Source organism: Eschrichtius robustus, chromosome 3 (genome assembly GCF_028021215.1).
Source record: "Eschrichtius robustus isolate mEscRob2 chromosome 3, mEscRob2.pri, whole genome shotgun sequence".
NCBI lineage: Eukaryota > Metazoa > Chordata > Mammalia > Artiodactyla > Eschrichtiidae > Eschrichtius > Eschrichtius robustus.
Genome location: NC_090826.1, coordinates 9,200,223 through 9,212,348, shown reverse-complemented (window position 1 = coordinate 9,212,348; position 12,126 = coordinate 9,200,223). Strand labels below are relative to the sequence as shown.

General features: G+C 58.4%; 2 protein-coding genes across 3 annotated transcripts; one reads left to right on the top strand and one right to left on the bottom strand.

The window, feature by feature from the left end:
- Window positions 1–244: 244 nt before the first annotated feature.
- Window positions 245–5,923, bottom strand: FBXO44 (F-box protein 44). Of its 2 annotated transcripts, XM_068537723.1 has the most exons (6): window positions 5,851–5,923; window positions 4,632–4,903; window positions 2,960–3,086; window positions 2,721–2,816; window positions 2,475–2,610; window positions 245–1,392 (listed from the first exon to the last, which is right to left on the bottom strand). In XM_068537723.1, exons 2-6 carry the CDS (start codon window positions 4,894–4,896, stop codon window positions 1,249–1,251), a joined length of 768 nt encoding a protein of 255 aa, XP_068393824.1. In that variant the 5' UTR covers window positions 4,897–4,903; window positions 5,851–5,923; the 3' UTR covers window positions 245–1,248. The 2 variants fall into 2 exon arrangements, with proteins under 2 accessions (XP_068393824.1, XP_068393825.1); XM_068537724.1 differs by lacking the exon at window positions 2,721–2,816 and having other exon boundaries at window positions 2,989–3,086.
- A 573-nt stretch (window positions 5,924–6,496) lies between these two features.
- On the top strand, window positions 6,497–11,675 carry FBXO2 (F-box protein 2). Its single transcript, XM_068537722.1, has 6 exons — window positions 6,497–6,518; window positions 9,553–9,924; window positions 10,382–10,511; window positions 10,583–10,678; window positions 11,152–11,290; window positions 11,541–11,675. The coding sequence occupies exons 1-6, from the start codon at window positions 6,497–6,499 to the stop codon at window positions 11,673–11,675; spliced, it is 894 nt and encodes a 297-aa protein (XP_068393823.1).
- Window positions 11,676–12,126: the final 451 nt, after the last annotated feature.

Below are 12,126 nucleotides of genomic sequence, written 5' to 3'. Positions count from 1 at the left end.
TCCACCCCCAGCCTGCGGCCAGGTCTCCAGAGGAAGCTGGCAGTTCTGGAGGGCTGCTGGGTGCGAGATGTCTGCAGCTTGTCCAGGGGTCTGTCCCAGGACCCTCATTCTTCGAAGTCTGGCTCCTGAAATGTTAACCCCTCTCTGTACCTTGGACAGAGCCATATAAGGTGCAGCTTCTACAGGCAAGGGGCAAGACCTCCCATGAAGTTTGCCTTTTCCCCCAGAAAGCACACGGCACACGTTGCGCTGGGAACACCTTTTATTTGGCCACATGCAGCAGGGGTAGGAGAACTGCTCTCTTTCCAGCAGGAAGCAGAGGCAGGAATGTGGTCCGACAGGGTGGGGAGGTCCTGGGAATGGCAGTTCCGAGGGTAGGGTGGGCGCTTGGAATGCTCTCCAAGCCACAGAGTGCCTGGCCTAGGCATGGAGGTGGACAGGTGGTCCTTGAAACCGCCCCCCCCATCCCACTCGTCCAGGGCTCACACATCCCAGCTCTCAGGGCCCAGTCCTGCCCCCCACCTGCCCTGGGTTGCCGTGTGCAGGGTTCCAGGGGGGTCTTTTGGAGAGCCCTGCCCTCGCTTAATACACATGTGGCTTCTGGGGCTTCACTGACAAGTGAACAGAGTCCAGACTTGGCCGGGACCCCACGCCACCCTGGGCCTGCCTATCTCAGACCAGGCCTGAGCCTCTGGACCAAAGCCACCTCGCTAAGCAGGCGGACAGAGTGAGAAAGCCTGGGAGTGGCAGAGAATGGGGCAGAGGATGGGCCAGCAGAGCCGTCCTTCCACTCCCACACCTGTCTGAGCTACATCATCGCCCAGCATCTGTATTATGCAGGGCAGCCACAGGCTTGCCAGATGTCCTGACTGTCCCAGGTCTGAGGGCCCTCAAAGAAGACAGTGAGAAATGACCCAACAAGGGAAGGTAGACACATAGATCTAGGTTACCAACAGAGCTTGGAGACCCTCCCTCAGAGGCATCTGGGGGAGGAGCCTGGGGAACACCATGCACCCCCCCAACCTCAGGGGCCCCATCATTCAGGTTGAGACCCCCGGGCGGAGAGCTAGCTACCCATAACATATGAAGGCTGTACAAATGAAGAGGCTTCATGAAGAGGCAACTGGGGGGCGCAAGGATGAACTAGGAAGTCGGGGAGAGCCTGGCCTCTACCTCCCCTTCCCAAGCCCAGCCCACCTCTGCCAGCAGTTTATCAGTTGGGATTAGGTGGCTGGGGGCTCGGGGGCGTCATGGCAGTGGGGGCCCGATGGTGATGCTGCTGTTGGTGACCCTCGGGCCGTACCAGCCGGCCCAGTAGTGAGTGTCCACGCCGCCGTGCTGAAACCAGATGTAGCGGACGCCGGGTGGATAGTTGGAGAACATGTGGGAGACCTGGGGGGCAGGGGCAGGTGGAGGGAAGGAGAGCGGTCAGGGGAGTTGACCCTGAGGGGGGTAATGCCTGAGGGGGTGAGGGGGCCAGGATGGGCTGAGGTCTCAGTGCTCGACCCAGAGTCAGCAGAACGGAATTCTAGTCCTCACGCTGATGTGAGGCAGACCACCTCCCCTGTCTATGCCTCCTCAGTTTCCTCATCTGTAAAATGGAGCAAAATCCTGCTGGATCCACTCCATGGGATTATCTAAGTGCAGCTCAAATGAACTGAAGGAAATTTTGCAAGCTGCCAAAGGATGTCCAATACTGTCATCACTGAGCATGTGTGGCTATTTAAGTTAAAATTAATTAAAGTTGAATAAAATTAAAAATTCAGTTCCTAGTCGTACTATGAACTGGCTCTTAAGTTTTCATTTGTCACATGTGGCTCTTGGCTACCAAACCGGACAGGGCAGACAGACCATTTCTTTCTTTCTCTCTCTCTCTCGCTTTTTTTTTTTTTTTTTTTGGCTGTGCTACACCGCTTGCGGGATCTTAGTTCTCTGACCAGGGACTGAACCTGGGGCCATGGCAGTGAAAGCGCCGAGTCCAGACAGACCAGGGAAGTCCTAGACAGACCATTTCTATCACTGCAGAAAGTTCTACTGGAGAGCACTGGTCTAGATCAGGAGTTGGCAAACTATGGTCTAGGGGCCCACTGCCAGTTTTTGTAAATAAAGTTTTATTGGAACACAGTCATGCCCATTTGCTAAAGCTGCTTGCACAACACAATGGCAGAGTTGATGAGCTGAGTAGTTGTGATACAGTAAAACCTGCAAAGCTTAAACTATTTGTATCTGGCCTTTTAAGAAAAAGTTCACTGAACCCTAACCTAGATAATAGTAATAACTGATATTAGTAATTAATAATAGTCAATCTTTTCGAACATGGCTTTACCAGCATCATCTCACTGATAATCTTTGAGAGCTCAGAGCAGCCAAAGCCCAGGTAAGAAGCAGCAGAACTGGGATCTCAACTTGGGCCTGTCTGACTGCAGTCTCAGCCTTGGACAATGTGCCCCCTGTCCCCTTCCCGGCTCACACACCTCCCTCCACTTGGCATCGCTCTTCTGCTGGATGGTTGCTGCGTCTGGCTGGAAGGTCCCCAGAGGTGCATGTGCTGACGACAGGAGCTGAACACACAGCCGGTACTTGGACCCGCAGTCTGGCCTGGCTGCGAACCTGCAGGCAGAGGAAGGGCCCATCAGGGCCTTGGAGATGGGGGGGGCAGGGTGGGGGTGGGGCACCTGAGTGGCAGGGCCCTCCCCCAAACCCTCGCCCCAAGCACTCACCAGTCCTTCACCTCGATGTCTGGCCGCGTGGTGTCCATCAGCTCCTCCCAATACCCTTCAGCCTTGAGGTCCACCACCTGGGACTTGAGGCAGGTGCTGGGGGTGGGTGGAGGGGTGGGAGGGGCTGGGGCTCGCCACTAGGGCACTGGGGGGCTAGGACTGCCCCCTCCCAGAGCAGGAGAGACCCCAAGGTGCAGTGACTTGGGCTTCCCCCCACCCCGAGACCCCTTGGATCTTACTAATAAGAAGTCACGAAGTATTTCTTGACCTGGTCATTGGGGAATTCCTTCCTCTGGTCTCCAGAGAGATCCTCCACCTTCCACTCATCGCCTCCATTCACGTCCAGGCTCCAGAACTCAAACCCCTCTGGTGGGAAAGCAGAGTTTGTATCAAAGGGAAGCCCCTCAGTGGCCACCTCCCAAGTGCCCCTTGCTCCTGGCACCTCTCCCTGGATTTCAGCAGCTGCCCTCAAGCCCCGTGCTGGGGAACCCTGCACATCAACAGCGCCTGCCTTGTGTTAGGTGCTGCCTGTGTGCCAGGCACCATGGTAACTGATTTCTACTGGGAATCCTGATGATGGGAACAACCAGACTACTTCTGTGATGGAATGCTCCGGCGCTGGTCAGACAGATCTGGGTCTAGTCCCAGCTCTACCAATACTGGGCTCTGTGACCTTAGGCAAGCTGCTTTCTCTCTCTGAGCCTTGGTTTTGTCCTCTGTAAACTGGGGTCAAGAACAGGGGCTAGCAAACTTTTTCCGTAAAGAGTCAGAATACTTTAGGTTTTGTGGGCTACATATTGACTCTATCACATAGTGTCTTTTTTTTTGTTTGTTTGTTTGTTTGTTTTTTAAAGTATCCGCAACATTTTTTTTAAGTACATATTTTTTTAAAAATTAATTAATTAATTTATTTATTTTTGGCTGTGTTGGGTCTTCGCTTCTGTGTGAGGGCTTTCTCTAGTTGTGGCAAGTGGGGGCCACTCTTCATCGCGGTGCGCGGGCCTCTCACTATCGCGGCCTCGCTTGTTGCGGAGCACAGGCTCCAGACGCGCAGGCTCAGTAGTTGTGGCTCACGGGCCCAGTTGCTCTGCGGCATGTGGGATCTTCCCAGACCAGGGCTCGAACCTGTGTCCCCTGCATTGGCAGGCGGATTCTCAACCACTGCGCCACCAGGGAAGCCCCTTTTGTTTGTTTTTTAAGTAACCCTTTAAAACCATAAAAACTATTCTTAGCTCCTAGGCCAGATTTGGCTTATGGACCATAGTTTGTCAACATGCTAGTCAAGAACATGGCCGTTGGGGAGTCAAGTGAGGCAGGCATCTGAAAGCTCTGGACAGCTTGGGATTGTTTTACTATCATTTTGCTCCAGAATTTGGCCACATAATGGAGATTGAGGTTCTCAACCCATCAAAGTGTCTACTTAATCATTTACAACACAGCAAGGGAAAAGAGGGGGCTCTGGAAGACCGCAGAAGTCTTGTTTTACCTTTTGTTGGAATGCGCTGGGAAGAAGAATGGATCTCTCATTCTCTCATAAGCAAAGCCCCCTTTGTCTTCTGGGCAGTCCTAGTAGGCCTAGTCCTGGAGTCTGGGAGCCAGGCCAAGCAAATATGGCTCTGACTTCCTGGTCTTGTGTCTTGGGCACAATTCATTCCAACTGGCCAACATTCCCTCTCCTAGGAAAGGTCACTGGGGAAATAACCTTCAGAGTGGAATAATGCCACTCTTGGCCTCAGTTTGCCCATCTGAAAAATGGGTGCCTAACAGTACCTATCTCTTAGGATTATTGTGAGAAAGGAATTAAACCCCCCAAAGTGCCTGGCTGGCTCATAGTAAGTGCCTAATGAATGTTAGCTGGTATCACGACAGTGTGTGTGTTTGGGGGCACGTCATACCCAGTCTGCACCCCACCTTCGGCGCACGGGTTATGCAGGAGGTTCTTGTGGAGGCTGCGGAGGAAGTAGAAGACCTTCCAGTCGGCCACGGGCTGGTCCCAGTCTTCGGTAATGAAGCCCTCACGCAGGCATTTGCGCTTCCAGAGGGTCACGAGGTCGATGAGGTCTCGCCAGAGGCTGCAGACCAGGCGGCAACGCAGCAGCAGCTGGCGGGCGGGCACGTGCGTGAACAACTCCAGCAGGATGTTCTCGGGCAGCTCGTTGATGTTCCCCACCGCCATGGCTCTCCTGTCGTTGTTGAAAAGCTACACTACAGACCTGATCCTCTCCCCAGGACCCAGTATTCGCAGCACCCCGTGGTGGTGGAGGTTCCCTCCCAGCACTGCCATTGACTATCTCAGGAAAGTCACTGGGCCTCTCTGAGCCTCAGTTTCCTCCTCTGTAAAATGGGGCCAGGAACAGTACTTACCTCCTAGAGGGGGTACCAGGAGCTTGGGACACAGCAGAAGCTCAGTAAAAGGTGAGCTCTGATTTTTTTACCGGCACCTCACAATAGCCTCTAAGGGAGGCTAAGGAGGCAGAAGAGGTAGCAGGATCTGCCCAAGGTCACACAGACAGGAGCAGCAGGGAAAGGAGCCTGAGCCTTCTCTGAATCTAGAGCCAGCTTTTTTCAATAGGCCGGACGGTCTTTAGCATGGAAATAACAATTCGCAGCCCCGCAGCCTGTCTGGTACCTTCCGCATTCTCTCTCCCATCCTCAAAACGGAGGAGCGGAGATATGGGGGGGAGGGATAATTATCATTGTCTCCGACCGAGGTCCAAAGGGCTCTAGCCACTTTTTCGAGACCACGGAGGAAATGCTCTGGCTGGCTAGGACTGGAAAAGGGGTGGGCGATGGGGAGCGGGCTTTCCTATACCCCCACCCCCATCCCCGTGGCTGGGCTCCAGCCCCGGGTGTCCCCGCGCGCCTTCGACTTCCCATCCCTCCTCGTGGCTTTCAAATGTTTCCCAAAGTCTAGGCTTGGACCCCTGCGCATCGATGGCGACCCTAGCTCGGGTTCCTGCTCGCGCCGCCTCTCGAGGCCGCGCCGCGCAACCCCGCCGCCTGGGCCTTGTCCGCGCAGGGCCTCCCTCGGCGCACTGCTGCTGGGCCCGGAACCGCCGAGCCCGCCCGCCCGGCCCCCGCACCCCGCGTCCCTGCCCCGGCGCTCCCCGCGCCCACTCCCGCCGGTCACCTGCCCTCTGCCACCGCTGTGCGATCCCGCTCCGCAGCAGGGGCTGAGCCAGCCTCTGCCTGCGGTCGCCTGTGGATGCGGCCCCGCCCCAGCCCGCCGAGCCCCGCCCCGGCCCCGCCTCCACGGCCCGCTCCGGTCCCCGGCCCGCGGGGAGCACCCGGCTTGGGGTGCGCCCCCCACGGATGTAGGAAAATTACCTGGGGCGGGGCGGTGTTGTGCCGGGAGGAGCCTCTGCCCACACCCTCCGCATGACCCAGACTCTCCCAGCCTCCTCGCCGCCTCCTCCCAGCAGCCACCCCAGGAGGGTGCTGGGAGACGCCCCGAATCGGACTCCCACCCGCCCCCATTAAAAAAAAAAAAAAGAAAGAAACGACTCCCAACCTTTCTTGGCCTCCTGGGTCCGCCAAGGAACCGGGAGCCTCAGGCCTCGGGCCGATCGCTCCGGACTGTGGGGAGTCCCGGCGCGGGGCCAAAAGCGGGGCGGGGGCGGAGGCGGGGGCCTTTAAGAGGCGCGGCCGGCCGGGACCCGACCCAGACGTGAGCAGCGCCTGGACTCGCCGCCGCCGCCGCCGCCGCCGCCGCCGCGGGACTCTGACAGCCCGCAGCGCTCCGGGTCCTCCTCCTCTCGCGACCGCGCTCTGCAGCGATGGACGGAGACGGTGACCCAGGTAGCTGCCGCCGCCGGATCCACTCGCCCAGCCCTGGAGGGGTGACCGGGGCAGGCGGGCGAGTGCTACGGAGAGGGGGCATCAGAGAGCGAGGGGGCCCCCGAGACGCAGAGCGACACACTTTCACCCAAGCAAAGCCCTTGAGACAGTCTCAAAGGAGCACAGTCCTCTGTCTGGTGTCTTGATCTGCCGGAGGCCTTGAGAGATGACAGGCAGAGAGGGAGGACTCCTGGGTCCCACTTACCCGGGAAGTAGCGTATGAGTAATACCACGTTCCTGCCTCCTGAGGGTCTATTGGACCCGGGTCTGGGACCTATCAGGGCTGGAAGAGGCCACAAGCCTTTTATTCCATCAGCTTCTTCCATTTGCCAACTCTGGGCCGTGAGATGCCTGAATCCCCATGAATTTCTTGGGGTTACTGGCCTCTCCCCACCCCATCCCAGCCTTCCTCCTGGGATCCCTTGTCTGGAGGGGCTGTCCTTCATTTGGGTGGCTGGATGCCCAGTGGGGACCAGGCTGGTGGTGAGGGAGAGTTGGGACATCAGCTCTAGCCGATGCTCAGGGCCCTTTGAGACTGCCCAGTCATCTTGTCTGGCACCAAAGATGCCCCCCTCCCCATCTCTAGAACTCCCCGCTGGGCCTGTAGGGGTTGCCTGCTGAGTCAGGGTGGGAACAAGACCTCCCCCCACCCCTTCCTCACCAGGCCCATCTGAGAGTGGCCATTGCTTGGGGAGACAATGGGAAACAGATTGATGCTCACTCAGATAGCCAAGCTCCCCACCCCTCCCTCCAGCCCTGAAAATCCTAGCTGCTTCCGCTCTTGCTCCCAATGCATGGCCCCCTTGCCACACCCTGTATAGGGCCCCAGAATGGGTTCTTGCTTCTTCCCAGGGCCCAGCTATTCCCTGGACTCAGGGGCCCAATCCAGGTGAGTGAATAAGCCTCGGAGGCAGCTTCCAGGGGCCAGATAACTTTCCGAAGGCAACAATGTGGGGAGTTGTGTGTGCTCAAGAGGGGGTGGGGGGGCCTGTAATCAGATCTGGGGCCTTGAGTGCCAGGCCTGGGGCCAGGAGAGGGGACTGGGCGAGGTGCACCTTTCGGGGGAGCATCAGGTGTCCACCAGGGCCAGGACAGGGCAGGGCAGGGGGAGGGGTGGAGAGGTGAGCGCACTGGGCCCAGCTCCCCAGAGAGCTGTGGGCAGCAAGACGGGCAGGTGACATGGCTTCAGGGCAAGCATTTTCCTCTCCGCCATCCCACAGTTCTGCGGTGTGACTTGGGAGAAGTCAGTAAGCCTCTCTGGGCCTCAGTTTCCTCCTTGCCAAAAAGGAAGTGTGAAGCCCCACATCATAAAGATGTGGCAAAAAAGAAAGAAAGAAAAAAAAAGCTAACAATGAAGGGAACTGTGCTGAATAATAAGATTCACTAAATAAGATTTACTGAGGACTCACTGTGTGCTCTGGGCTCCGAAGACGTAAACCCTAATTCGGTTCTCAGGGGGCTAAGAGTGTGGGCGGTGGGGAAACGCTGCATATGAGGAGGTGAAGGGCTGGCCGCCCAGGTCCTGGCAACACCCAGCCTTGGGTCTAGGCCCTGCCCGTTCCTCCCCTGGTGCCTGGCCTCTTTCCACCACCACCTTGGCTTTCCAGGGCCCAGCACTTAGGACTCTCCCGCCCCTGCTGTCCTAGGTCTGAGAGCAGTGGCCTCCCCCATCACCCAGAGTGGCTCCGTCACCTCCCCACTGTCTCTCCCTCCTCCAGAGACACTGGGCACTCGGTATCCACTTATTCAAGGCTTCGATGGCCCAGCTGAGGCCAGTCAGGATCCAGGAGACAGTCCAGCCCACAGCTCCGGTATCAGTCCCTCTCCTCATAATTTGGAATGCCCTTGCCCCCTCCTCAGAAGAGCTGAACATCAGGACTGTCTGATTGGCCTGGGATTACCCCCATTTTATAGACGAGGAAGCTGAGGGCCAGGAATAGGAAAAGGAGTGAAGAAACCTTCCCTCCCAAGCACTTACTACATCTCCCTATCTGATACACATGTTCTCTTTTAACGAGCTTCCCTCCCCCATCCCCAAGCCCCTGTTCTCCCTTCCTTTTAGGCCTCAGATCCCCGTATCCCCTGCCTGAATACCAGCAGTGTGACCTTTGGCAGGTCACTCCCCATCTCTGAACCTGAGCATTTTCATCTGTGAAATCAAAGTCATAACCCTCAACTCAACGAATCATTTCCTCAAGGCTGTGGTGGTTGAAGGTGGCTCTGGAGCCAGACTGCCTGGGTTCAAATTCAGGCTCCAGCCACTCATTTGCTGCGTGATCCTGGGTGGTTTTACCTCTCTGTCCCTCAGTTACCTCATCAACGAAATAGGGATGGTAATAGGGACAACCTAGAAGAGATGCTGTAAGGATTTAAAGAGTCAAAATTAAAATGCTCAGAATGGTGCCTAACACTTGCTAAGTGCTCAATAAACATTAGCCGCTGACAGGGAGCCAGGCAGGGCACCAGATGCCAGGCACGGGGGATGAAGCAGTGAGTTTCCCAGACCCGGTTCCTGCCCTCATTCTCTCAGTCTAGTCCCCGGGAAAGGTGTTTATAAACCATCAAACCCTTGGACAAAAGCTAGGAAGGACGGAACTCCCAGCGGTGAGGTGAGAGGATGCTGTAATAGGGGAAGTTGGGGAGGGCTCCCCTGAGGAGGTGACCGGAGCAGGGATCTTAGAGGGCCGTTGAGAGGGCTAAGGGGCTTCACTGTGTCAGGAATATCATCAGTTACTGCTGTCGGCTCAGGTATGGGGTTTACTGGCACTGCAGGGGAAACTGAGGCCTCTGAGGCCACTCTTCAGACTTGGAGCTGATCTGTGGCCCCGGGCTCCTGGGCCACCTCCACAGGGTCCCAGGCTCTGGTCACGGAAACTCCGGCCCCCGCTGAGGACTGTCCGAGCGTGGTTGGGGGCGGATGCCTTTCACATCGCGGTCGTGGGGCGCGGCGGGGGCAGTCTGGGGGGAGTCTCAGCCGCACCCCGCCCACCCGCAGAGAGCGTGGGCCAGCCGGAGGAGGCCAGCCCGGAGGACCAGCAGGAGGAGGCTGGCGCGGAGGAAGCGAGCGGCGGGGAGGAGCGGCCCGAGGACGAGGGGGAGGAGGAGGCAGCGTACCTGGACGAGCTGCCCGAGCCGCTGCTGCTTCGTGTGCTGGCCGAGCTGCCCGCCGCCCAGCTGGTGCAGGCCTGCCGCCTGGTGTGCCTGCGCTGGAAGGAGCTGGTCGACGGCTCTCCCCTGTGGCTGCTCAAGTGCCAGCAAGAGGGTCTGGTACCCGAGGGCGGCCCCGAGGATGAGCGCGACCACTGGCAGCAGTTCTACTTCCTGAGCAAGAGGCGGCGCAACCTGCTGCACAACCCGTGCGGGGAAGGTGAGGGGTCGCGCCTGTCACCCCGGCCTGGGGAGCTCAGCTTCCCCTTCCGTACAATGGGCAGTAACAAGGCCAGCCTGCTTTGAGGGGTGGATGAGATAAGGCGCTTGGCGCAGCGCCCAGCACAGAGTAGCCCCAGTACAGACTGTAGTATTATCCTCCTGTCCTGCTCCGGGGCGGGGGAAGTCGGGGAGGCAGGCGGGAGTTGTCTCTCTCCCAGATCCTTCCACCCCCAGGGAGCTGGGGCAAGACAGGCCCCGCGGAGGACCCTCCTGCGAGGGAGAGAGAATCTGGGGACAAACAGGAAGTGCTCACCATTCACCCCCACCATCATCTGCCCACCGCGACACCATTCAAGGACCACGTTCGTCCTCCCCCCACGATAGGGGCAAGAGCCAGCCCTGCCACACCCTCGCAGGGACTGGGTGACCAGCGTGGGGCTGTGCTGTTCCTACAGAGGACTTGGAGGGCTGGTGCGACGTGGAGCACGGTGGGGACGGCTGGAGGGTGGAGGAGCTGCCCGGAGACTGTGGGGTGGAATTCATCCACAATGAGAGTGTCAAGAAGTACTTCGCCTCCTCCTTCGAGTAAGGAGAAGGGGGATGGATGGGAAGGGGGAGAGGGGACCTCCACTCAGTCCTAACCCCCAGTCTCCCAGGTGGTGTCGCAAAGCGCAGGTCATTGACCTGCAGGCTGAGGGCTACTGGGAGGAGCTGCTGGACACCACTCAGCCGGCCATCATGGTGAAGGACTGGTGAGCGGCCGTGGGGGAAGGGGAGCGGGGTTGAGGGGCGACCTGGAACCGGCTACTCTGCTTCAGAGACCGATGCCTCCCTACGCTAGAGGTTGCAGTCACGTGACTATGGGTTTTCAGGAGAAGGTGGAAATCCATCTCCCCTCCTGAGTTTTAAATGTTGGCAAGTTATTTTGTTTTTGTTTTTGTTTTTTAATATCCATCTGCTGTCCCAACGAAAAGTGTCCCTGTGGGTTGGCGTTGGTCCCAACACTGGGTCTGGCCCACCAGGGGTTTAGTCCTTGGGTTTGGGCAAGTCACTTGGGCAAGTCACTTTCTCTCTCCGGCCTCGGTTTCCTTATCTGTAAAATGGGAACATTTGTATTACCGGTCAGCAGGGTTAACTCCTGTAGAGGGTTGGGCCCAGAGTACCCGCTCAGCAGGGCTGAAGCCTCCCCGCGGCGCTCCCTCCCTCCCTCCCTCCCTCGGGGCAGGTACTCGGGCCGCAGAGACGCCGGCTGCCTGTACGAGCTTACGGTGAAGCTGCTGTCGGAGCACGAGGACGTGCTGGCCGAGTTCAACAGCGGGCAGGTGGCAGTGCCACAAGACAGCGACGACGGTGGCTGGATTGAGGTGAGCTTGGAGGCCCGGGGGCGGCGGGGCGGGGCCTGGGCGCGACGGGCGGGGCTCGTGAAAAACCCGCCCACGGCCCGTGTGGGCGGGGCAGGGCCGGACTGGCCGAGAGGCTTGGAGGAGGGTCGCTGCGCTGAGAAACCCAGGGGGCTAGACGAGGGTCAGAGCGCCGGGGTGGGGTGGCTGGGGGAGGCCTCGGGGCTCCGAGCCTGACCCTCCCTCCCCCTTCCCCCTGACTCCCCACCCTCAGATCTCGCACACCTTCACCGACTATGGGCCGGGCGTCCGCTTCGTCCGCTTCGAGCACGGCGGACAGGACTGCGTCTACTGGAAGGGCTGGTTCGGGGCCCGGGTGACCAACAGCAGCGTGTGGGTGGAGCCCTGAGTGACCCATCCTCCAGCCTCCCCCGGCTGCCTTGGAGGGGCAGAGACGCGGGGGTAGATAGGGCTTAGTCGGTAGCATCCTGACCTTCCGCACCCGGCACACTCCTCTCCCGTCCCATGCTCGAAGACCAGCCCCCTCAGAGGGAAAGATGGGTTTTGTTGGTATATATTTGCATCTAGAAAATAAGATGGGTGAGGGCGTGGGCCTGCACTGGGCCCGCCGCTGAATCCCCTGCACCTAACACTGTGCCTGCCACGAAAATGGGCGCTCAATAAATATTATTTGTCGGAGGAAGGAATGAATGAATACAGGGATGAATGAACTCCCCTCCCTTTGCTTAGTCTCTGTCTCTTGAGGGCCCCTGGCCCAGCCTGGAAAAATACTTGGTGGGGTTCCAGCTGCTCTGGTTTCCAGGGGCCCTTGGGCAGGTGCAGAGCCAGCCAGGCCTGGT